General features: G+C 46.1%; 1 protein-coding gene across 1 annotated transcript; it reads right to left on the bottom strand.

The window, feature by feature from the left end:
* Window positions 1-2109: 2109 nt before the first annotated feature.
* On the bottom strand, window positions 2110-19498 carry LOC135574926 (little elongation complex subunit 1-like). Its single transcript, XM_065027047.1, has 9 exons — window positions 19419-19498; window positions 19240-19298; window positions 10131-10242; window positions 3086-3183; window positions 2966-3003; window positions 2762-2844; window positions 2529-2605; window positions 2403-2440; window positions 2110-2279 (listed from the first exon to the last, which is right to left on the bottom strand). The coding sequence occupies exons 1-9, from the start codon at window positions 19494-19496 to the stop codon at window positions 2110-2112; spliced, it is 753 nt and encodes a 250-aa protein (XP_064883119.1). The 5' UTR covers window positions 19497-19498.
* Window positions 19499-27401: the final 7903 nt, after the last annotated feature.

Below are 27401 nucleotides of genomic sequence, written 5' to 3' on the forward strand. Positions count from 1 at the left end.
GCCCAATACATTACCCCTGCATATTGGCTATGCTCAGTAGACTATAGGCCCAATACATTATCCCTGCATATTGGCTATGCTCAGTAGACTATAGGCTCAATACATTACCCCTGCATATTGTCTATGCTCAGTAGGCTAGAGGCCCAATACATTATCCCTGTATATTGGCTATGCTCAGTAGACTATAGACCCAATACATTACCCCTGCATATTGGCTATGCTCAGTAGGCTAGAGGCCCAATACATTACCCCTGCATATTGGCTATGCTCAGTAGGCCCAATACATCATCCCTGCATATTGTCTATGCTCAGTAGACTATAGGCCCAATACATTACCCCATATTGCTATACCAGTAGACTATGCCCAATACATTATCACTGCTATGCTCAGTAGGCTATAGGCCCAATACATTATCCCTGCATATTGGCTATGCTGTCTATACATTATCAGCATATTGGCCCAATACATTATCCCTGCATATTGGCTATTACCTATAGGCCCAATACATATTGGCTATGCTCAGTAGGCTATAGGCCCAATACATTATCCCTGCATATTGGCTATGCTCAGTAGGCCCAATACATTACCACTACATATTGGCTATGCTCAGTAGGCTATAGGCCCAATACATTATCCCTGCATATTGGCTATGCTCAGTAGGCTATAGGCCCAATACATTACCCCTGCATATTGGCTATGCTCAGTAGGCTATAGGCCCAATACATTATCCCTGCATATTGGCTATGCTCAGTAGGCTATAGGCCCAATACATTACCCCTGCATATTGGCTATGCTCAGTAGGCTATAGGCCCAATACATTTTCCCTGCATATTGGCTATGCTCAGTAGGCTATAGGCCCAATACATTATCCCTGCATATTGGCTATGCTCAGTAGACTATAGACCCAGTACATTACCTCTGCATATTGGCTATGCTCAGTAGGCTATAGGCCCAATACATTATCCCTGCATATTGGCTATGCTCAGTAGACTATAGGCCCAATACATTATCCCTGCATATTGGCTATGCTCAGTAGGCTATAGGCCCAATACATTACCCCTGCATATTGGCTATGCTCAGTAGACTATAGGCCCAATACATTATCCCTGCATATTGGCTATGCTCAGTATTGGCATATTGCTCAGTAGGCTATAGGCCCAATATATTATCCCTGCATATTGGCTATGCTCAGTAGACTATAGGCCCAATACATTATCCCTGCATATTGGCTATGCCCAATACATTAGCATATTGGCTATAGGCCCAATACATTATCCCTGCATATTGGCTATGCTCAGTAGGCTATAGGCCCAATACATTATCCCTGCATATTGGCTATGCTCAGTAGGCTATAGGCCCAATACATTATCCCTGCATATTGGCTATGCTCAGTAGACTATAGACCCAGTACATTACCTCTGCATTTTGGCTATGCTCAGTAGGCTATAGGCCCAATACATTATCCCTGCATATTGGCTATGCTCAGTAGGACTATAGGCCCAATACATTATCCCTGCATATTGGCTATGCTCAGTAGGCTATAGGCCCATATACATATAGGCCCAATACCCCTGCATATTGGCTATGCTACCCCTGCATATTGGCAGTAGACTATAGGCCCAATACATTATCCCTGCATATTGGCTATGCTCAGTAGGCTATAGGCCCAATACATTATCCCTGCATATTGGCTATGCTCAGTAGACTATAGGCCCAATACATTATCCCTGCATATTGTCTATGCTCAGTAGACTATAGGCCCAATACATTACCCCTGTATATTGGCTATGCTTAAATTGCCCTTCCAATGTTATTCTTCTCAGAAAATATATTTTCTGGAAATAGATCATGTGTTGTATTACTAATTTTTACTGGACTGCTGTCTTGCATCTGATGGTCAGTCTGAGGGAGGGAGGGAGGGAGCAGTGGTAGGGCTGCCTCTCACCTGCCCTCCGCTGAGAAAAGGGGACACAGTCTTCTAGCCGATGATGAAACTCAAGTCACTCTGCATTATTTCTGCCTCATACACCAATTCACATTGTTAATCCTATGACCAGAGGAAGTGGAAGGAAGGAGGAAGTGAAATATTCCTCCAACAAGACAAGCCTCTAATAAAAACAACGGAACACTTTGTTAAACTCGCAGCTGCAGTGCTGGTTGTAGCGTGAGTGGAAGTAGGGAGAACACACGCAAACCTGAAGATGTAGAAGCTCGTTCTCCAGTACAATCTTCTCTGTTTTCAGCCTGGTAATGTCACGCTCTTGCTTGAGTTGAGAATCTAAAACAGAACAACCACATGGCCAATAAGACAAGGCAGGTAAAGGCTGTGTGACAGATCACAATAGGAATATTGTAAATTAGGTTTCCCACAGACTAGCAGATAATAAAAAGTAATAGCAACCTTGAAACAGTACAAGTTGTTTTTCCAGGTCGTATTTTCTGTTGGTGAAATCAGAAGGTAGAAACATGAGTACAGCAACACTTATTCCATCCACTTGTTGTTTTAGTGTTCGGTGAAAACCCTTACAGAACGGATGTCCTGGCGTTGTCCTCCTCCAACCGCTGCACTTCCTCTGCTACCTTCTGACACGTCTTCAACGACACCTGACAAGATAAACGTCAAATCATCTCCGTAACTAAACACTTTGACACCAATACTTCACCATGGTTCTTAGTTCAGTGGGTTGAACCTACACAGACAAACATTGGATGAGTGTTAGAACGAGGAGGGTTTATTGTCCCGTTCGATAATACTGTTACCTGTGTTTTCAGCAGGTCTTTCTGCAGCGCCGTCTTCTCCTGTCTCAGCTGGACATTATCCACACACTGCTTCTCCGTTGTCTCTTCATAATAAAACACAGGAAAGACTGAGTTTACATACATCAGACAGTGGACTATTACAATGTGGGTATATCAGCTTGTTGAGGGGTTTACAGAAAGTAGAATTATAACCAGAGACAATACCTGCTACCATCTTCAGCTGGTCCTCAAGTCTCTTCTTTCTGGAGAACAGAGAGAAAAGAGATGTCAGCGGAGCAAGAACCAAACTAAATATGGTGTAAAATGTTCTTGATGAGTCCTTACAGAGTCTCTGTGTTGTTGTTCTGCTCCTTCAGCCTCTCCACTTCCTCCTTCAGCCTCTCCACTTCCTCCAAAAGGTGCTGGGACAACTTCTCAGCGCTCTACAGGACAGAAACACAGCTCTGTTAGAGCCCTATAGGACAGAAACACAACACTGTTAGAGCTCTCCAGGACACAACTCTGTTAGAGCTCTCCAGGACACAACACTGTTAGAGCTCTCCAGGACACAACACTGTTAGAGCTCTCCAGGACACAACTCTGTTAGAGCTCTCCAGGACACAACTCTGTTAGAGCTCTCCAGGACACAACACTGTTAGAGCTCTCCAGGAAAACAGGACACAACACTGCTAGAGCTCTCCAGGACACAACTCTGTTAGAGCTCTCCAGGACACAACTCTGTTAGAGCTCTCCAGGACACAACACTGTTAGAGCTCTCCAGGACACAACACTGTTAGAGCTCTCCAGGACACAACACTGTTAGAGCTCTCCAGGACACAACTCTGTTAGAGCTCTCCAGGACACAACTCTGTTAGAGCTCTCCAGGACACAACACTGTTAGAGCTCTCCAGGAAAACAGGACACAACACTGCTAGAGCTCTCCAGGACACAACACTGTTAGAGCTCTCCAGGACACAACTCTGTTAGAGCTCTCCAGGACACAACTCTGTTAGAGCTCTCCAGGACAACAGGACACAACTCTGTTAGAGCTCTCCAGGACACAACACTGTTAGAGCTCTCCAGGACACAACTCTGTTAGAGCTCTCCAGGACACAACTCTGTTAGAGCTCTCCAGGACACAACTCTGTTAGAGCTCTCCAGGACACAACTCTGTTAGAGCTCTCCAGGACACAACACTGTTAGAGCTCTCCAGGACACAACACTGTTAGAGCTCTCCAGGACACAACACTGTTAGAGCTCTCCAGGACACAACACTGTTAGAGCTCTCCAGGACACAACACTGTTAGAGCTCTCCAGGACACAACACTGTTAGAGCTCTCCAGGACACAACACTGTTAGAGCTCTCCAGGACACAACACTGTTAGAGCTCTCCAGGACACAACTCTGTTAGAGCTCTCCAGGACAGAAACCCTGTTAGAGCTCTCCAGGACAGAAACACTGTTAGAGCTCTCCAGGACAATAGGACACAACACTGTTAGAGCTCTCCAGGACAATAGGACACAACTCTGTTAGAGCTCTCCAGGACACAACACTGTTAGAGCTCTCCAGGACAATAGGACACAACTCTGTTAGAGCTCTCCAGGACAATAGGACACAGCTCTGTTAGAGCTCTCCAGGACAATAGGACACAGCTCTGTTAGAGCTCTCCAGGACACAACACTGTTAGAGCTCTCCAGGACACAACTCTGTTAGAGCTCTCCAGGACACAACACTGTTAGAGCTCTCCAGGACACAACTCTGTTAGAGCTCTCCAGGACACAACTCTGTTAGAGCTCTCCAGGACACAACTCTGTTAGAGCTCTCCAGGACACAACTCTGTTAGAGCTCTCCAGGACACAACTCTGTTAGAGCTCTCCAGGACACAACTCTGTTAGAGCTCTCCAGGACACAACTCTGTTAGAGCTCTCCAGGACACAACTCTGTTAGAGTTCTCCAGGACACAACACTGTTAGAGCTCTCCAGGACACAACACTGTTAGAGCTCTCCAGGACACAACACTGTTAGAGCTCTCCAGGACACAACACTGTTAGAGCAGAGTACGACCCTGCCTCACACAGGAAGCGGCGCAGGTCCTAATCCAGGCACTTGTCATCTCCCGTCTGGATTACTGCAACTCGCTGTTGGCTGGGCTCCCTGCCTGTGCCATTAAACCCCTACAACTCATCCAGAACGCCGCAGCCCGTCTGGTGTTCAACCTTCCCAAGTTCTCTCACGTCACCCCGCTCCTCCGCTCCCTCCACTGGCTTCCAGTTGAAGCTCGCATCCGCTACAAGACCATGGTGCTTGCCTACGGAGCTGTGAGGGGAACGGCACCTCAGTACCTCCAGGCTCTACACCCAAACAAGGGCACTGCGTTCATCCACCTCTGGCCTGCTCGCCTCCCTACCACTGAGGAAGTACAGTTCCCGCTCAGCCCAGTCAAAACTGTTCGCTGCTCTGGCCCCCCAATGGTGGAACAAACTCCCTCACGACGCCAGGACAGCGGAGTCAATCACCACCTTCCGGAGACACCTGAAACCCCACCTCTTTAAGGAATACCTAGGATAGGATAAAGTAATCCCTCTCACCCCCCCCCCTGAAAAGATTTAGATGCACTACTGTTCCACTGGAGGTCATAAGGTGAATGCACCAATTTGTAAGTCGCTCTGGATAAGAGCGTCTGCTAAATGACTTAAATGTAAATGTAAATGTAAGCTCTCCAGGACACAACACTGTTAGAGCTCTCCAGGACACAACACTGTTAGAGCTCTCCAGGACACAACACTGTTAGAGCTCTCCAGGACACAACACTGTTAGAGCTCTCCAGGACACAACACTGTTAGAGCTCTCCAGGACACAACACTGTTAGAGCTCTCCAGGACACAACTCTGTTAGAGCTCTCCAGGACACAACTCTGTTAGAGCTCTCCAGGACACAACTCGGTTAGAGCTCTCCAGGACAACAGGACACAACACTGTTAGAGCTCTCCAGGACAATAGGACACAACTCTGTTAGAGCTCTCCAGGACACAACACTGTTAGAGCTCTCCAGGACAACAGGACACAACACTGTTAGAGCTCTCCAGGACAGAAACACAACACTGTTAGATCTCTCCAGGACAACAGGACACAACACTGTTAGAGCTCTCCAGGACACAACTCGGTTAGAGCTCTCCAGGACAACAGGACACAACACTGTTAGAGCTCTCCAGGACAATAGGACACAACTCTGTTAGAGCTCTCCAGGACACAACACTGTTAGAGCTCTCCAGGACAACAGGACACAACACTGTTAGAGCTCTCCAGGACAACAGGACACAACACTGTTAGAGCTCTCCAGGACAGAAACACAACACTGTTAGAGCTCTCCAGGACAACAGGACACAACACTGTTAGAGCTCTCCAGGACAATAGGACACAACTCTGTTAGAGCTCTCCAGGACAATAGGACACAGCACTGTTAGAGCTCTCCAGGACAATAGGACACAACTCTGTTAGAGCTCTCCAGGACAATAGGACACAGCACTGTTAGAGCTCTCCAGGACACAACTCTGTTAGAGCTCTCCAGGACAATAGGACACAGCACTGTTAGAGCTCTCCAGGACACAACACTGTTATAGCTCTCCAGGACACAACACTGTTAGAGCTCTCCAGGACACATTTACATTACATTTAAGTCATTTAGCAGACGCTCTTATCCAGAGCGACTTACAAATTGGTGCATTCACCTTATGACCTCCAGTGGAACAGTAGTGCATCTAAATCTTTTCAGGGGAGGGGGTGAGAGGGATTACTTTATCCTATCCCTAGGTATTCCTTAAAGAGGTGGGAGTTTCAGGTGTCTAGGAAGGTGGTGATTGACTCCGCTGTCCTGGCGTCGTGAGAGTTTGTTCCACCATTGGGGGCCAGAGCAGCGAACAGTTTTGACTGGGCTGAGGCGGGAACTGTACTTCCTCAGTGGTAGGGAGGCGAGCAGGCCAGAGGTGGATGAACGCAGTGCCCTTGTTTGGGTGTAGGGCCTGATCAGAGCCTGGAGGTACTGAGGTGCCGTTCCCCTCACAGCTCCGTAGGCAAGCACCATGGTCTTGTAGCGGATGTTAGAGCTTCAACTGGAAGCCAGTGGAGGGAGCGGAGGAGCGGTGACGGAGAGAACACTGGGAAGGTTGAACACCAGACGGGCTGCGGCGTTCTGGATGAGTTGTAGGGGTTTAATGGCACAGGCAGGAGCCCAGCCAACAGCGAGTGCAGTAATCCAGATGGGAGATGACAGTGCCTGGATTAGGACCTGCGCCGCTTCCTGTGTGAGGCAGGGTCGTACTCTGCGGATGTTGTAGAGCATGAACCTACAGGAACGGGCCACCGCCTTGATGTTAGTTGGGAACGACAGGGTGTTGTCCAGGATCACGCCAAGGTTCTTAGCGCTCTGGGAGGAGGACACAATGGAGTTGTCAACCGTGATGGCGAGATCATGGAACGGGCAGTCCTTCCCGGGAGGAAGAGCAGTTCCGTCTTGCCGAGGTTCAGCTTGAGGTGGTGATCCGTCATCCACACGGATATGTCTGCCAGACATGCAGAGATGCAGATTCGCCACCTGGTCATCAGAAGGGGAAAGGAGAAGATTAATTGTGTGTAAGTCTGCATAGCAATGATAGGAGAGACCATGTGAGGTTATGACAGAGCCAAGTGACTTGGTGTATAGCGAGAATAGGAGAGGGCCTAGAACAGAGCCCTGGGGACACCAGTGGTGAGGAGCACGTGGTGTGGAGAAGATTCTCGCCACGCCACCTGGTAGGAGCGACCTGTCAGGTAGGGCGCAATCCAAGCGTGGGCCGCGCCGTGGATGGCTGCTGGGAGAGGGTGGAGGAGGATCTGATGGTTCACAGTATCGAAGGCAGCCGATAGGTCTAGAAGGATGAGGAGCAGAGGAGAAGAGTTAGCTTTAGCAGTGCGGAGCGCCTCCGTGATACAGAGAAGAGCAGTCTCAGTTGAATGACTAGTCTTGAAACCTGACTGATTTGGATCAATGAAGGTCATTCTGGAGAGATAGCCGGGAGAGGCTGCTGGCCAAGGGTGGCACGTTCAAGCCTTTTGGAGAGAAAAAGAAAGAAGGGATACTGGTCTGTAGTTGTTGACATCGGAGGATCGAGTGTAAGGTTTTTCAGGGGGTGCAACTCTCGCTCTCTTGAAGACGGAAGGGCCAATGCCAGCGGTCAGGGATGAGTTGATGGGCGAGGTGAGGTGGGAGGAGGTCTCCGGAAATGGTCTGGAGAAGAGAGGAGGGGATAGGGTCAAGCGGGCAGGTTGTGTGGGCGGCCGGCCGTCACAATAAGGCAGATTTCATCTGGGAGAGAGGGAGAAAGAGGTCAGAGCACAGGGTAGGGCAGTGTGAGCAGGGGTGGCGGTGTCGTTTGACTTAGCCAATGGAGGATCGGAGGTCGACCTTCTTTTCAAAATGGTTGGCGAAGTCATCTGCAGAGCCTCTGTGGAGGAGGGGGAGGGGGAGGAGGATTCAGGAGGGAGGAGAAGGTTGCAAAGAGCTTCCTAGGGTTAGAGGCAGATGCTTGGAATTTAGAGTGGTAGAAAGTGGCTTTAGCAGCAGAGAGAGAATTCTAAGAGGAAAATGTAGAGAGGAGGGTGAAAGGATGTCAGGTCCGCAGGAGGGGAGTTTTCCTCCATTTCCGCTCGGCTGCCCGGAGCCCTGTTCTGTGAGCTCGCAATGAGTCGTCGAGCCACGGAGCGGGAGGGGAGGACAGGCCGGCCTGGAGGATAGGGGACATAGAGAGTCAAGGATGCAGAAAGGGAGGAGAGGAGGGTTGTTGAGGCAGAATCAGGAGATAGGTTGGAGAAGGTTTGAGCAGAGGGAAGAGATGATAGGATGGAAGAGGAGAGAGTAGCGGGGGGAGAGTAGCGAAGGTTGGGCCAACGAGCGCGATACCATGTGGAGTAGGGGCAGTGTGGGAAGTGTTGGATGAGAGCGAGCCTTGTGGAAAAGGATACAAGGTAGTGGTCGGAGACTTGGAGGAGTTGCAACGAGGTTAGTGGAAGAACAGCATCTAGTAAAGATGAGGCCAATGCGTATTTCCTGCCTTGTGGAGTAAGGGGGGAAGGTGAGAGGGTGAGGTAGACTGTCAGGCTGTTGAGAGGAGTGGAAAGAAGGAGGCAGAGAGGAATGAGTCCAAGGTAGGCGTGGGGAGGTTAAAAGTCGCCCAGAACTGTGAGAGGTGAGCCGTCCTCAGGAAAGGAGCTTATCAAGGCATCAAGCTCATTGATGAACTCTCCGAGGAACCTGGAGTGGCGATAAATGATAAGGATGTTAAGCTTGAAAGGGCTGGTAACTGTGACAGCATGGAATTCAAGGAGGCGATAGACAGATGGGTAAGGCTGGAGAAAAGAGAATGACCACTTGGGAGAGATGAGGATCCCGGTGCCACCACCCCGCTGACCAGAAGCTCTCGGGGTGTGCGAGAACACGTGGGCAGAAGAAGAGGCAGTAGGAGTGGCAGTGTTGTCTGTGGTGATCCATGTTTCCGTCAGTGCCAAGAAGTCGAGGGACTGGAGGGAGACATAGGCGGAGATGAACTCTGCCTTGTTGGCCGCAGATCGGCAGTTCCAGAGGCTACCGGAGACCTGGAACTCCACGTGGGTCGTGCGCGCTGGGACCACCAGATTAGGGTGGCCGCGGCCACGCGGTGTGGAGCGTTTGTATGGTCTGTGCAGAGAGGAGAGAACAGGGATAGACAGACACATAGTTGACAGGCTACACAAGAGGCTACGCTAACACTGACACAACACTGTTAGAGCTCTCCAGGACACAACACTGTTAGAGCTCTCCAGGACACAACACTGTTAGAGCTCTCCAGGACAATAGGACACAACTCTGTTAGAGCTCTCCAGGACAATAGGACACAGCACTGTTAGAGCTCTCCAGGACACAACACTGTTAGAGCTCTCCAGGACACAACACTGTTAGAGCTCTCCAGGACACAACACTGTTAGAGCTCTCCAGGACACAACACTGTTAGAGCTCTCCAGGACACAACACTGTTAGAGCTCTCCAGGACAATAGGACACAACTCTGTTAGAGCTCTCCAGGACAATAGGACACAGCACTGTTAGAGCTCTCCAGGACACAACACTGTTAGAGCTCTCCAGGACACAACACTGTTAGAGCTCTCCAGGACCATAGGACACAGCTCTGTTAGAGCTCTCCAGGACACAACACTGTTAGAGCTCTCCAGGACACAACACTGTTAGAGCTCTCCAGGACACAACACTGTTAGAGCTCTCCAGGACACAACTCTGTTAGAGCTCTCCAGGACACAACTCTGTTAGAGCTCTCCAGGACACAACACTGTCATGATGAGCAGAATGGAGCAGTTCACATCTCTTACCTGCTTAGCCTCCAGCTCTGCCCGCATGGCTTCGTACTCTGCACGTTGCTTTACCAGAGAAGCTACTTTCAACTGCAGATCATCCAGTTGTATACGCTGCTTACTGGTCTCCCTGGAACGACTGGGACAGAAATAATGAACAACTTTATGTTGTCGACCATATACGTTTACAAAACATGTCAAATACTTACAAAGACATAGAAGAGCATTTTAGTAAAAAAGAGGAACTAGAGAAGTGAAACGTGTCATACCTGTGGATCTCTGAAGCTGTAAAACAAACTGTCAAGGAAAACACTTCATAATAATGGAATGAAGCAGAGCCTTTTATCCAAAGCATTAATGCGTGCATACATTTAGGTACGGGTGGTTCTGGGAATCGAACACACTATCCTAGCGTTGCCAGCGCTACGCTCTATCAACTGAGCCAGACGAACACTTCTAACAATACTGACAGTAGTGCAATGGGGGTGGCAGGTAGCCTTGTGGATAAGACTGTTGGGCCAATGGGGGTGGCAGGTAGCCTTGTGGAGAAGGCTGTTGGGCCAATGCGAGTGGCAGGTAGCCTTGTGGATAAGGCTGTTGGGCCAATGCGAGTGGCAGGTAGCCTTGTGGATAAGGCTGTTGGGCCAATGGGGTGGCAGGTAGCCTTGTGGATAAGGCTGTTGGGCCAATGGGGGTGGCAGGTAGCCTTGTGGATAAGGCTGTTGGGCCAATGGGGGTGGCAGGTAGCCTTGTGGATAAGGCTGTTGGGCCAATGGGGGTGGCAGGTAGCCTTGTGGATAAGGCTGTTGGGCCAATGGGGGTGGCAGGTAGCCTTGTGGATAAGGCTGTTGGGCCAATGGGGGTGGCAGGTAGCCTTGTGGAGAAGGTTGTTGGGCCAATGGGAGTGGCAGGTAGCCTTGTGGTTAAGGCTGTTGGGCCAATGGGGGTGGCAGGTAGCCTTGTGGAGAAGGCTGTTGGGCCAATGGAGGTGGCAGGTAGCCTTGTGGAGAAGGCTGTTGGGCCAATGGAGGTGGCAGGTAGCCTTGTGGAGAAGGCTGTTGGGCCAATGGGGGTGGCAGGTAGCCTTGTGGAGAAGGCTGTTGGGCCAATGGAGGTGGCAGGTAGCCTTGTGGATAAGGCAGTTGGGCCAATGGGGGTGGCAGGTAGCCTTGTGGAGAAGGCTGTTGGGCCAATGGAGGTGGCAGGTAGCCTTGTGGATAAGACTGTTGGGTCAATGGGGGTGGCAGGTAGCCGTGTGGATAAGGCTGTTGGGCCAATGGGGGTGGCAGGTAGCCTTGTGGATAAGGCTGTTGGGCCAATGGGGGTGGCAGGTAGCCTTGTGGATAAGGCTGTTGGGCCAATGGGGGTGGCAGGTAGCCTTGTGGATAAGGCTGTTGGGCCAATGGAGGTGGCAGGTAGCCTTGTGGATAAGGCTCTTGGGCCAATGGAGGTGGCTGTTTGGTAGCCTTGTGGATAAGGCTGTTGGGCCAATGGGAGTGGCAGGTAGCCTTGTGGATAAGACTGTTGGGCCAATGGGGGTGGCAGGTAGCCGTGTGGATAAGGCTGTTGGGCCAATGGGAGTGGCAGGTAGCCTTGTGGATAAGGCTGTTGGGCCAATGGGGGTGGCAGGTAGCCTTGTGGATAAGGCTGTTGGGCCAATGGAGGTGGCAGGTCGCCTTGTGGATAAGGCTGTTGGGCCAATGCGAGTGGCAGTTAGCCTTATGGAGAAGGTTGTTGGGCCAATGGGGTGGCAGGTAGCCTTGTGGATAAGGCTGTTGGGCCAATGGAGGTGGCAATAGCCTTGTGGATAAGGCTGTTGGGCCAATGGGGTGGCAGGTAGCCTTGTGGAGAAGGTTGTTGGGCCAATGGGGTGGCACCCTGGTAGCCTTGTGGATAAGCTGTTGGGCCAATGGGGGTGGCAGGTAGCCTTGTGGATAAGGCTGTTGGGCCAATGCTGAGTGGCAGGTAGCCTTGTGGATAAGGCTGTTGGGCCAATGGGGTGGCAGGTAGCCTTGTGGATAAGGCTGTTGGGCCAATGCCCCTAATGAATGACTGAGATAGAGTTAGGCTGAGTGGCAGGTAGCCTTGTGGATAAGGCTGTTGGGCCAATGGGGGTGGCAGGTAGCCTTGTGGAGAAGGTTGTTGGGCCAATGGGGGTGGCAGGTAGCCTTGTGGTTAAGGCTGTTGGGCCAATGGGGGTGGCAGGTAGCCTTGTGGTTAAGGCTGTTGGGCCAATGGGGGTGGCAGGTAGCCTTGTGGATAAGGCTGTTGGGCCAATGGGGGTGGCAGGTAGCCTTGTGGTTAAGGCTGTTGGGCCAATGGAGGTGGCAGGTCGCCTTGTGGATAAGGCTGTTGGGCCAATGGGGGTGGCAGGTAGCCTTGTGGATAAGGCTGTTGGGCCAATGGGGGTGGCAGGTAGCCTTGTGGATAAGGCTGTTAGGCCAATGGGAGTGGCAGGTAGCCTTGTGGATAAGGCTGTCCCCCCAACACTAAATGTAGTAAGCCAATTCTAATGGTCACCCCCATAGAATTCTAATGGTCACCCCCATAGAAGTCTAATGGTCACCCCCATAGAAGTCTAATGGTCACTCCCATAGAAGTCTAATGGTCACTCCCATAGAATTCTAATGGTCACCCCCATAGAATTCTAATGGTCACCCCCATAGAATTCTAATGGTCACCCCCATAGAATTCTAATGGTCACCCCATAGAATTCTAATGGTCACCCCCATAGAATTCTAATGGTCCCCCCATAGAATTCTAATGGTCACCCCCAAAGAATTCTAATGGTAGCTGTTTGATTGTCACCCCATAGAATTCTAATGGTCACCCCCATAGAATTCTAATGGTCCCCCCATAGAATTCTAATGGTCACCCCCATAGAATTCTAATGGTCCCCCCATAGAATTCTAATGGTCACCCTGTTAGAATTTGAATGGTCACCCCCATAGAAGTCTAATGGTCACTCCCATTGAAGTTGAATGGTCACTCCCATAGATTTCTAAATGGTCACTTCCACTAAGGACGAGGTCAGTACAATACATAATCACCTTGAACCTCTCATCCCACTGTAACCAGTGAAGTCAAAGCAGACTTGTTATGATGGTGTTATATTGTAACACTAGTGACAGGAGGGAGAGGAGTGAAGTCAGAAACAGTGGTCATCAGTACCAGAGCCAGCCAATCAGAACAGTTCTGTTCATTCCAAGGGAGGCACTGAGACCTAATTAACGACTGAAGAGAGGCTACCCTGAGCATGAATGGCTGAGACCTAATTAAGCCCGACTGAAGAGAGGCTGAAGAGTTTGATTGAATAGCCCACATGAATGGCTGAGACCCTAATGAATGACTGAAGAGAGGCTGAAGAGCATGAATGGCTGAGACCCTAATGAATGACTGAAGAGAGGCTGAAGAGCATGAATGGCTGAGGCCCTAATGAATGACTGAAGAGAGGCTGAAGAGCATGAATGGCTGAGACCCTAATTAATGACTGAAGAGAGGCTGAAGAGCATGAATGGCTGAGGCCCTAATGAATGACTGAAGAGAGGGCTAAATAGCATGAATGTCTGAGACCTAATTCATGACTGAAGAGAGGCTGAAGAGCATGAATGGCTGAGGCCCTAATTAATGACTGAAGAGAGGCTGAAGAGCATGAATGGCTGAGGCCCTAATGAATGACTGAAGAGAGGCTGAAGAGCATGAATGGCTGAGACCTAATGAATGACTGAAGAGAGGCTAAAGAGCATGAATGGCTGAAACCTAATTAATGACTGAAGAGAGGCTGAAGAGCATGAATGGCTGAGGCCCTAATGAATGACTGAAGAGAGGCTGAAGAGCATGAATGGCTGAGGCCCTAATGAATGACTGAAGAGAGGCTGAAGAGCATGAATGGCTGAGGCCCTAATGAATGACTGAAGATAGGCTGAAGAGCATGAATGGCTGAGGCCCTAATGAATGACTGAAGAGAGGCTGAAGAGCATGAATGGCTGAGGCCCTAATGAATGACTGAAGAGAGGCTGAAGAGCATGAATGGCTGAGACCCTAATTAATGACTGAAGAGAGGCTGAAGAGCATGAATGGCTGAGGCCCTAATGAATGACTGAAGAGAGGCTAAATAGCATGAATGTCTGAGACCTAATTCATGACTGAAGAGAGGCTGAAGAGCATGAATGGCTGAGGCCCTAATTAATGACTGAAGAGAGGCTGAAGAGCATGAATGGCTGAGGCCCTAATGAATGACTGAAGAGAGGCTGAAGAGCATGAATGGCTGAGACCTAATGAATGACTGAAGTAGAGGCTAAAGAGCATGAATGGCTGAAACCTAATTAATGACTGAAGAGAGGCTGAATAGCATGAATGGCTTAGCTAATGAATGACTGAAGAGAGGCTGTTTGCATGAATGGCTGAGGCCCTAATGAATGACTGAATAGAGGCTGAAGAGCATGAATGGCTGAGGCCCTAATGAATGACTGAAGATAGGCTGAAGAGCATGAATGGCTGAGGCCCTAATGAATGACTGAAGAGAGGCTGAAGAGCATGAATGGCTGAGACCCTAACAACTGAAGAGAGGCTGAAGAGCCCCCCATGAATGGCTGAGACCTAATGAATGACTGAAGAGAGGCTGAAGAGCATGAATGGCTGAGGCCCTAATAAGTGGAGTTTGAGTGAATGGACTTTGAAAGGATATCTTCACACCACCCTTGATATTCACTCAGCAGGTGACTGAAAATCCCTGAGAAGTGAAACAGATGACATTGAGTAGCCTACCGTTTCTAAAACATACTAGTCATTCACTCCACCTGTTACATTAAACATGGTAGGCTTCTGTTTGATTGAATAGCTACAGTATATTAGTTAGTTGTTACATTGAATAGGCCTAGCTACATAGCTACATGGTAGGCCTATATGTACTGTTTGATTGAATAGCCCCCCACCATGGTAGGCCTAGTTACTGTTTGATTGAATAGGCCTAGCTCCATAGCTACATGGTAGGCTGTTTGCTGAATAGCCCACCTGAGTAGGCCTAGCTACATGTTTGATTGAATAGCTCCACCTGAGCTACATGGTAGGGTTAGCTGTTTGAGCTGAATAGCCCCCCACCATGGTAGGCCTAGTTAGCTGTTTGATTGAATAGGCCTAGCTACATAGTTAGCCTGTTTGATTGAATAGCTACATGGTAGGTAGTTAGCATAGTTTGATTGAATAGCCTAGCTACATGGTAGGCTGTTTGAGCTACTGAGTATATAGCTACATGGTAGGCCTAGCTACATAGTTAGCATGTTTGATTGAATAGCCCCCCACCCTGAGCTATATGTGTTAGTTAGCTGTTTGATTGCTACACCCTGGTATGGTTAGTTAGCTGTTTGATTGAATAGGCCCAGCCCATGAGCTACATGTAGTTAGGCTGTTTGATTGAATAGCCCCCTACCTGGTGTTTGATTGAATAGCCTAGCTGAATAGCCCCCCTACATATGTGGTATTGGCCCAGCTACATAGCTACATGGTGATTGAATAGCCCCCCACACAGCTAGTAGTTAGCATTTGATTGAGTCTACCCAGAGTCTATGGTTAGCTGTTTCAGTCAAACCAGGCACCTGGGTCATATGACAACTGTTTGATTGCTGCTCTGTGTCATGTTGTAGGAGACAGTTTGCATTGAATCGCTTTGACGTATATATGTGTTCTGGTTTGATTTAGCCACGCGGATGTTTATTGACAAGTGGAATGAAACTGGAATCAGAATTCAGACAATGCAGTTAGCTGTTTGTTTGAAACTTCCAGGGAACCAGACTACAGAGTTTTGATTGAATAGCCCCCCACCCTGACTATGTAGTTAGCTGTTTGATTGAATAGCCCCCACCCTGAGTATGTAGTTAGCTGTTTGATTGAATAGCCCCCACCCTGAGTATGTAGTTAGCTGTTTGATTGAATAGCCCCCACCCTGAGTATGTAGTTAGCTGTTTGATTGAATAGCCCCCCACCCTGAGTATATATGTAGTTAGCTGTTTGATTGAATAGCCCCCCACCCTGAGTATATATGTAGTTAGCTGTTTGATTGAATAGCCCCCACCCTGAGTATATATAGTTAGTTAGCTGTTTGATTGAATAGCCCCCCACCCTGAGTATATATGTAGTTAGCTGTTTGATTGAATAGCCCCCACCCTGAGTATATATGTAGTTAGCTGTTTGATTGAATAGCCCCCCCACCCTGAGTATATATGTAGTTAGCTGTTTGATTGAATAGCCCCCCACCCTGAGTATATATGTTAGTTAGCTGTTTGATTGAATAGCCCCCCACCCTGAGTATATATGTAGTTAGCTGTTTGATTGAATAGCCCCCCCCACCCTGAGTATATATGTAGTTAGCTGTTTGATTGAATAGCCCCCCACCCTGAGTATATATGTAGTTAGCTGTTTGATTGAATAGCCCCCCACCCTGAGTATATATATGTAGTTAGCTGTTTGATTGAATAGCCCCCCACCCTGATGTAGTTAGCTGTTTGATTGAATAGCCCCCACCCTGAGTATATATGTAGTTAGCTGTTTGATTGAATAGCCCCCCCACCCTGAGTATATATGTAGTTAGTTAGCTGTTTGATTGAATAGCCCCCCACCCTGAGTATATATGTAGTTAGCTGTTTGATTGAATAGCCCCCCACCCTGAGTATATATGTTAGTTAGCTGTTTGATTGAATAGCCCCCCACCCTGAGTATATATGTAGTTAGCTGTTTGATTGAATAGTATAGTATGTAGTTAGCTGTTTGATTGAATAGCCCCCACCCTGTATAGTAGTTAGCTGTTTATTGTAGTTAGCTGTTTGATTGAATAGCCCCCCACCCTGAGTATATATGTAGTTAGCTGTTTGATTGAATAGCCCCCCACCCTGAGTTAGCTGTTTATTATGAGTTAGTTAGCTGTTTGATTGAATAGCCCCCCACCCTGAGTATATATGTAGTTAGCTGTTTGATTGAATAGCCCCCCACCCTGAGTATATATGTAGTTAGTTAGCTGTTTGATTGAATAGCCCCCCACCCTGAGTATATATGTAGTTAGCTGTTTGATTGAATAGCCCCCCCACCCTGAGTATATATGTAGTTAGCTGTTTGATTGAATAGCCCCCCCACCCTGAGTATATATGTAGTTAGCTGTTTGATTGAATAGCCCCCCACCCTGAGTATATATGTAGTTAGCTGTTTGATTGAATAGCCCCCCACCCTGAGTATATATGTAGTTAGTTAGCTGTTTGATTGAATAGCCCCCCACCCTGAGTATATATGTAGTTAGCTGTTTGATTGAATAGCCCCCCACCCTGAGTATATATGTGTAGTTAGCTGTTTGATTGAATAGCCCCCACCCTGAGTATATATGTAGTTAGCTGTTTGATTGAATAGCCCCCCACCCTGTATATATGTAGTTAGCTGTTTGATTGAATAGCCCCCCCACCCTAGTTAGCTGTTTGATTGAATAGCCCCCCACCCTGTAGTATATGTAGTTAGTTAGCTGTTTGATTGAATAGCCCCCACCCTGATTGTATATATGTAGTTAGCTGTTTGATTGAATAGCCCCCCACCCTGAGTATATATGTAGTTAGCTGTTTGATTGAATAGCCCCCCACCCTGAGTATATATGTAGTTAGTTAGCTGTTGATTGAATAGCCCCCCACCCTGAGTATATATGTAGTTAGCTGTTTGATTGAATAGCCCCCCACCCTGAGTATATATGTAGTTAGCTGTTTGATTGAATAGCCCCCCACCCTGAGTATATATGTAGTTAGTTAGCTGTTTGATTGAATAGCCCCCCACCTGAGTATATATGTAGTTAGCTGTTTGATTGAATAGCCCCCCACCCTGAGTATATATGTAGTTAGTTAGCTGTTTGATTGAATAGCCCCCACCCTGAGTATATATGTAGTTAGCTGTTTGATTGAATAGCCCCCCCACCCTGAGTATATATGTAGTTAGCTGTTTGATTGAATAGCCCCCCACCCTGAGTATATATGTAGTAGTTAGCTGTTTGATTGAATATTGCCCCCCACCCTGAGTATATATGTAGTTAGCTGTTTGATTGAATAGCCCCCCCACCCTGAGTATATATGTAGTTAGCTGTTTGATTGAATAGCCCCCCACCCTGAGTATATATGTAGTTAGCTGTTTGATTGAATAGCCCCCCACCCTGAGTATATATGTTAGATTTAGCTGTTTGATTGAATAGCCCCCCACCCTGAGTATATATGTAGTTAGCTGTTTGATTGAATAGCCCCCACCCTGAGTATATATGTAGTTAGCTGTTTGATTGAATAGCCCCCCACCCTGAGTATATATGTAGTTAGTTAGCTGTTTGATTGAATAGCCCCCCACCCTGAGTATATATGTAGTTAGTTAGCTGTTTGATTGAATAGCCCCCCACCCTGAGTATGTAGTTAGCTGTTTGATTGAATAGCCCCCCACCCTGAGTATATATGTAGTTAGCTGTTTGATTGAATAGCCCCCCACCCTGTATATATGTAGTTAGCTGTTTGATATAGTTAGTTAGCTGTTTGTGATTGAATAGCCCCCCACCCTGAGTATATATGTAGTTAGCTGTTGATTGAATAGCCCCCCACCCTGAGTTTGATTGAATAGCCCCCCACCCTGAGTATATATGTAGTTAGCTGTTTGATTGAATAGCCCCCCACCCTGAGTATATATGTAGTTAGTTAGCTGTTTGATTGAATAGCCCCCCCACCCTGTAGTTAGCTGTTTGATTGAATGCCCCCACCCTGAGTTATGTAGTTAGTTAGCTGTTTGATTGAATAGCCCCCACCCTGAGTATAGTTAGCTGTTTATTGTTAGTTAGCTGTTTGATTGAATAGCCCCCCACCCTGAGTATATATGTAGTTAGTTAGCTGTTTGATTGAATAGCCCCCCACCCTGAGTATATATGTAGTTAGCTGTTTGATTGAATAGCCCCCCACCCTGAGTATATATGTAGTTAGCTGTTTGATTGAATAGCCCCCCACCCTGAGTATATATAGTTAGTTAGCTGTTTGATTGAATAGCCCCCCACCCTGAGTATGTAGTTAGCTGTGTTTTAGGGGCCTGTACAGCCTCATCTCATCTCACAAGTCTAATAACGTTAGTTACTTACTCGGAGTCCATCGTTTTCTGTTTCAAAACCAGGAGAGCTGCCACATATTCCTTTAGGTTCTACAATGAGAGAGAGCATGGATTGTCCGTCAGTATAGTTTGGTGAAATATTAGCTAACTATCTGTTTCTCCAGGTTTGAAGCAAGTATAGACCAGTAGCCAGAGCCTTTCTCTCCTCACCTGGTGAAGCACAGTGCAGTTTTGACAGGGTCCAGTAGTTGCTCCTGAAGCGATTTTGGAAAGATTCTCCCCCGGCATCATGATAATAGAACTACTGACATTAAAAACACAAACACTTGACAACAAATTCGGCATAACACAAACGCACTGTCCCACGTTGACTCAGGACCCGAAATATACACGGGGTTGTCTATAGAAATGCCGGTATGAAAAAGTCAGACCTTAGCGATATCTTTTTTCAGATTTTTTATATATTACATTTTTGTATTATTATTATAAACAACAAATCAATACAAAAAGTATATGGGGGAACACAAGCACATATAAAGAATATCCCAAGGACAATTGGGTTAGGGGAGGGGCTGGAGGCGGGGCTTTTACATTTGTGAATATGGCCAAACGAATAATGAAATTAATTGTTTTAACTTATTTCTATCGTAGGTAAAGAATCCAAGCAGTACATCTCTCCACAACAGTGTAAAATCCTCATAAATGTGTTAGATTATAAATCTACCGATGTCTTGCCACAGATTCCTTAAATGCATAAAATACCGAAAAAGATACAACACTGTTTCTGGCTGGTCATTACAAAAGGTACAATTTGAATTTATATTTTTCTTAAAATTTCTTCATGATATGGTGGTTGGTAGGATAATATGTATTAATACTTTTAAAAGAAACTTCCTTAATTTTGTTAATATGTAAGTATGTGTGTGGCAATATCCAAACATTTTCCCAACAGACATGATCAATAAAACCGTTCCAATATGGCATGACATAAGGTATAGATACAACATCCTGTTGAAACAAGGTTCCTATAGTTCTATTGTTGTTGAATGGACCAACATGACATGAGGTATAGAATCAACATCCTGTTGAAACAAGGTTCCTATAGGTCTATTGTTGTTGAACGGACCAACATGAGGTATAGAATCAACATCCTGTTGAAACAAGGTTCCTATAGTTCTATTGTTGTTGAATGGACCAACATGACATGAGGAATAGAATCAACATCCTGTTGAAACAAGGCTCCTATAGGTCTATTGTTGTTGAATGAACCAACATGACATGAGGTATAGAATCAACATCCTGTTGAAACAAGGTTCCTATAGTTATATTGTTGTTGAATGGACCAACATGACATGAGGTATAGAATCAACATCCTGTTGAAACAAGGTTCCTATAGCTCTATTGTTGTTGAATGAACCAACATGAGGTATAGAATCAACATCCTGTTGAAACAAGGTTCCTATAGGTCTATTGTTGTTGAACGGACCAACATGAGGTATAGATACAACATCCTGTTGAAACAAGGTTCCTATAGCTCTATTGTTGTTGAATGGACCAACATGACATGAGGTATAGAATCAACATCCTGTTGAAACAAGGTTCCTATAGTTCTATTGTTGTTGAATGAACCAACATGACATGAGGTATAGAATCAACATCCTGTTGAAACAAGGTTCCTATAGCTCTATTGTTGTTGAATGGACCAACATGACATGAGGTATAGAATCAACATCCTGTTGAAACAAGGCTCCTATAGTTCTATTGTTGTTGAATGGACCAACATGACATGAGGAATAGAATCAACATCCTGTTGAAACAAGGCTCCTATAGTTCTATTGTTGTTGAATGGACCAACATGAGGTATAGAATCAACATCCTGTTGAAACAAGGTTCCTATAGCTCTATTGTTGTTGAATGGACCAACATGAGGTATAGAATCAACATCCTGTTGAAACAAGGTTCCTATAGTTCTATTGTTGTTGAATGGACCAACATGAGGTATAGAATCAACATCCTGTTGAAACAAGGTTCCTATAGCTCTATTGTTGTTGAATGGACCAACATGACATGAGGTATAGAATCAACATCCTGTTGAAACAAGGTTCCTATAGCTCTATTGTTGTTGAATGAACCAACATGAGGTATAGAATCAACATCCTGTTGAAACAAGGTTCCTATAGGTCTATTGTTGTTGAACGGACCAACATGAGGTATAGATACAACATCCTGTTGAAACAAGGTTCCTATAGCTCTATTGTTGTTGAATGGACCAACATGACATGAGGTATAGAATCAACATCCTGTTGAAACAAGGTTCCTATAGTTCTATTGTTGTTGAATGAACCAACATGACATGAGGTATAGAATCAACATCCTGTTGAAACAAGGTTCCTATAGCTCTATTGTTGTTGAATGGACCAACATGACATGAGGTATAGAATCAACATCCTGTTGAAACAAGGCTCCTATAGTTCTATTGTTGTTGAATGGACCAACATGACATGAGGAATAGAATCAACATCCTGTTGAAACAAGGCTCCTATAGTTCTATTGTTGTTGAATGGACCAACATGAGGTATAGAATCAACATCCTGTTGAAACAAGGTTCCTATAGCTCTATTGTTGTTGAATGGAACCAGGGACCAACATGAGGTATAGAATCAACATCCTGTTGAAACAAGGTTCCTATAGTTCTATTGTTGTTGAATGGACCAACATGAGGTATAGAATCAACATCCTGTTGAAACAAGGTTCCTATAGCTCTATTGTTGTTGAATGGACCAACATGACATGAGGTATAGAATCAACATCCTGTTGAAACAAGGTTCCTATAGCTCTATTGTTGTTGAATGGACCAACATGACATGAGGTATAGAATCAACATCCTGTTGAAACAAGGCTCCTATAGCTCTATTGTTGTTGAATGGACCAACATGACATGAGGTATAGAATCAACATCCTGTTGAAACAAGGTTCCTATAGTTCTATTGTTGTTGAATGGCCCAACAGAAAAACTCATCTTTCCTGCTGATGAGTCAACATGGTTAATCGTAGGTATGTTCTGAGGGTGAGGTCTTGACAGGGTCAGGTCTTGACAGGGTCAGGTCTTGACGCGGTCAGGTCTTGACGGGGTCAGGTATTGACGGGGTCAGGTATTGACGGGGTCAGGTCTTGAGAGGGTCAGGTCTTGACTGGGTCAGGTATTGACGGGGTCAGGTATTGATTTAGCTTCTTCTGTTTAAAAAATAATCAGATGGTTAAAATGTAGTAAAGCCTGTAGACTTCTGATCCTTAGTGACGGTTATGCCTAAATATGTCATATATTCTTTCACTGGAAAACCATCATATGTCCAATCTTTGACAGCCATGAGTTCACGTGTTCATGTTAAGACATAATACATGACATCACATTGTTCGAAATGGTAATCTGACTAGTGTCTTTCAGAAGAAGTGTAGTATCGTCAGCCAGCTGGCTTATAATAATTTCTTTACCATTTATGGAAATACCTTGTACTGGACTAATTAAATAATTTGTAAGAAGTTGGGTGATTAATAAAAACAGATACAGTGAGATAGGACAAGTTGACCTAGTTCCTCTCTTCAACTCAAATCTAGGCGAGGGGCCATGTTTCAGTTTGATAGAGCTGTTACCATTCGTATAGAGAGTCTTAATCGCCTTACAGAACAAATCCCCAAAGCCAAATGTCTCAAGGGAGTGGAAGAGGAACTGATGCTCTACTGTGTCAAATGCTTTACAAAAATAATACGAAGTTATCCTCTGTTATCAGGTCTGAGTAGTCAATAAAAATAATACGAAGCTATCCACTGTTATCAGGTCTGAGTAGTCAATAAAAAGGTCTTGAAGCTATCCACTGTTATCAGGTCTGAGTAGTCAATAAAAAAATAATGGTTAAAATGTAGTAAAGCTATCCACTGTTATCAGGTCTGAGTAGTCAATAAAAAACCATCATATGTTATCCACTGTTATCAGGTCTGAGTAGTCAATAAAAATAATACGAAGTTATCCACTGTTATCAGGTCTGAGTAGTCAATAAAAATAATACGAAGCTATCCACTGTTATCAGGTCTGAGTAGTCAATAAAAATAATACGAAGTTATCCACTGTTATCAGGTCTGAGTAGTCAATAAAAATAATACGAAGCTATTCTCTGTTATCAGGTCTGAGTAGTCAATAAAAATAATACGAAGTTATCCACTGTTATCAGGTCTGAGTAGTCAATAAAAATAAGAGCTGAAGTTATCCACTGTTATCAGGTCTGAGTAGTCAATAAAAATAATACGAAGCTATTCTCTGTTATCAGGTCTGAGTAGTCAATAAAAATAATACGAAGTTATCCACTGTTATCAGGTCTGAGTAGTCAATAAAAATAATACGAAGCTATTCTCTGTTATCAGGTCTGAGTAGTCAAGCTTGTATAATACTAGTCTGATATTGTTAGAAATATGTCTGTTCCTCATAAAGCCATCATCAATGATTGCATCCAGGACTTCTTTAATTATTTGTGCAAGTAGTAAGGCTAATATCTCGTAGTCATTATTGTGTCTTGAACCTGTTTTGTTACTCCAAGCGAATGATCTGTCGGCCAGAAACCTCTCTCTCCATATATCAGTAAGATCAAACTTTTCCATAAAAAATTATTAAATCCAAATTCTGATTGGTTGGCCTACCTGATTGGTTGGCCTACCTGATTGGTTGGCCTACCTGATTGGTTGGCCTCCCTGGGGGCCATCTATCAGTTGAATTATCTGTAGTAATGTTAAAGTCCCCTCCTATCAATAATAACGAATTGGGACATTTAGATATCAAATGAAGTATGTTTCTCCACAGATTCAAGCAACTCATCATTCTCATGTTTGGTGTTGTACCCGTAGAAGTTTACAGGAATGAGCGTAATGTCATTGTAACTGATCACAGGATAAATAAAGTGACCAAAGGGGTCACAGTCCGAGTGTAGAATATTACCACCAAATGGGTCACAGTCCGAGTGTAGAATATTACCACCAAATGGGTCACAGTCCGAGTGTAGAATATTACCACCAAATGGGTCACAGTCCGAGTGTAGAATATTACCACCAAATGGGTCACAGTCCGAGTGTAGAATATTACCACCAAATGGGTCACAGTCCGAGTGTAGAATATTACCACCAAATGGGTCACAGTCCGAGTGTAGAATATTACCACCAAATGGGTCACAGTCCGAGTGTAGAATATTACCACCAAATGGGTCACAGTCCGAGTGTAAAATATTACCACCAGATGTATTTTCCAGTGTAATGACCCCAGCGGAGCGTTCAGAAGTTGGAATCAGCAGAAATTGAGCGCGACTCCTAAATTATTTGTAAAAAAAAATTCGAAGTTGTTTAGCAAATAAAAATAAGGCCTTGTGCTTCACATTGTTTCGTAACCACCAGAATGTAGCATTTTTAAAATCAGTTTCTAAACCAGAGGCGCTACAATGCGAGACTTGTGGGAACGCTTGGGAAGTGGACCACATATTATCCATTATATTGATAGGTGAGAGTTAGGACTTTGTGGCTGTGGTAACTAGGGACGACCAGGCACAACTTCGAAGTGTTTTTTTCCCAAAGTTGCCGGGATGTCACGTGTCCTAGTTATATCAGTACCCTCATAGCAACCTAATCATTACGAAACGTCTATTCGATTAATTAAGCCACACGTAGCAAATAATCCATTAGATTTTTTTGTTAACCAAATTCGACACTCTCTCATTGATCTCCATAAAAAAAACTCCACGCTTGGTGAGCGGAAACAACGCCACCTACTGGAGAAGACAGATTTTGGTTCCAGCTTCGCCTCTTCCTCTCAGAGAAGACCAAGCAGGACGTTCTTCTTCTTCGGTGGAGTTCAACGGCGGTTGGCATCCAATATGTTGCATTACCGCCACCAACTGAACTATACTATAAACCCATTCAAACTTTGTGACGGAAAAGTGGAAACGGGAAAAATACAATATATATTTAAATGTTTTAATTAACCCTTATTTTACCAGGTAAGTTGACTGGGAACACATTCTCATTTACAGCAATGACCTGGGGAATAGTTACAGGCGAGAGGAGGGGGGATGAATGAGCCAATTGTAAACTGGGGATTATTAGGTGGCCGTGGTGGTACCAACTAGCCCTCATTAAAACCCACCACCTTATTCCACTACTTTAACCCCATCTAATCCTACCCCAGGCCAATGACCTGAGAGGACAGACCTTGTTCCACTAGAGGACGGACTTCATTCCACAAGAGGACCAACCTTATTCCACTGAGAGGACAGACCTTATTCCACTAGAGAGGACAGACCTTATTCCACAAATGGACAAACCTTATTCCACTAGAGAGGTCAGACCTTATTCCACTAGAGAGGACAGACCTTATTCCACTAGAGAGGACAGACCTTATTCCACTAGAGAGGACAGACCTTATTCCACTAGAGGACATCCTTATTCCACTAGAGAGGACAGACCTTAGTCCACTAGAGAGGACAGACCTTATTCCACTAGAAGTCAAATCTCCGGACCTTATTCCACTAGAGAGGACAAACCTTATTCCACTTGTCAGACCTTATTCCACTAGAGAGGACAGACCTTATTCCACTAAGAGGACGGACCTTATTCCACTAGAGAGGACAGACCTTATTCCACTAGAGAGGACAGACCTTATTCCACTAGAGAGGACAGACCTTATTCCACTAGAGGACAGACCTTATTCCACTAGAGGACAGATCTTATTCCACTAGAGGACAGACCTTATTCCACTAGAGAGGACGGACCTTATTCCACTAGACCCCGGACCTTATTCCACTAGAGGACGGACCTTATTCCACTAGAGGACGGACCTTATTCACTACTAGAGAGGACAGACCTTATTCCACTAGCAGAGGATGGACCTTATTCCACTACTTTAACCCTATCTGATCCTACTTCAGGCCAATCGACCTGAGAGGACCCTGGACACCACCACTCAGCACACCCTGTAACTCTTCTGAAGTCAAATCTCCTGCCCCCAAGTACCCTTCTCTGCAGCTGCCACCCCATCATCTATTGTCTGGCTTACGTTCCAGCTGTACAGCTGATAACACATCTCCTGCACTATGGACGCTGAGTCAAGCCAACCTTACTGAAACATATATCACTCATTGGCTGCACTCTGACCCTGGCCACCTCAACATACCACATCTCCTGCACCTCTGTTCTGGCACAGATCTACTATTCACAGCGATCCTCTCGGAAACCCACAGCCTTGATCCGCCCTCCTCAACATATACTATACTTCACTGCCTCAACATACCACATCTCCTGCACTACTCTGACCCTGGTCACCTCAACGTACCACATCTCCTGCACTACTCTGACCCTGGTCACCTCAACCTGCCTCAACATACCACATCTCCTGCACTACTCTGACCCTGGCCACCTCAACATACCACATCTCCTGCACTACTCTGACCCTGGCCACCTCAACCTGCCTCAACATACCACATCTCCTCCACTACTCTGACCCTGGTCACCTCAACATACCACATCTCCTGCACTACTCTGACCCTGGTCACCTCAACATACCACATCTCCTGCACTAGTCTGACCCTGGCCACCTCAACCTGCCTCAACATACCACATCTCCTGCACTACTCTGACCCTGGTCACCTCAACCTGCCTCAACATACCACATCTCCTGCACTACTCTGACCCTGGCCACCTCAACATACCACATCTCCTGCACTACTCTGACCCTGGCCACCTCAACCTGCCTCAACATACCACATCTCCTGCACTACTCTGACCCTGGTCACCTCAACATACCACATCTCCTGCACTACTCTGACCCTGGCCACCTCAACATACCACATCTCCTGCACTACTCTGACCCTGGCCACCTCAACCTGCCTCAACATACCACATCTCCTGCACTACTCTGACCCTGGTCACCTCATCATACCACATCTCCTGCACTACTCTGACCCTGGCCACCTCAGCATACCACATCTCCTGCACTACTCTGACCCTGGTCACCTCATCATACCACATCTCCTGCACTACTCTGACCCTGGTCACCTCAACATACCACATCTCCTGCACTACTCTGACCCTGGTCACCTCAACATACCACATCTCCTGCACTACTCTGACCCTGGCCACCTCAACCTGCCTCTCTCACCTTTA

This window comes from Oncorhynchus nerka, linkage group LG14, assembly GCF_034236695.1.
Source record: "Oncorhynchus nerka isolate Pitt River linkage group LG14, Oner_Uvic_2.0, whole genome shotgun sequence".
Lineage (NCBI taxonomy): Eukaryota > Metazoa > Chordata > Actinopteri > Salmoniformes > Salmonidae > Oncorhynchus > Oncorhynchus nerka.

Coding starts and splice junctions, on each gene's coding strand:
- LOC135574926 (XM_065027047.1), bottom strand. CDS start 19,496: ATGCCGGGGGAGAATCTTTCCAAAATCGCTTCAGGAGCAACTACTGGA. Junction 3,184..10,130: donor CAGAGCTGGAGGCTAAGCAG/GTAAGAGATGTG, acceptor TCTGTCCTGTAG/AGCGCTGAGAAGTTGTCCCA. Junction 2,441..2,528: donor AACGCCAGGACATCCGTTCT/GTAAGGGTTTTC, acceptor TTTCACCAACAG/AAAATACGACCTGGAAAAAC.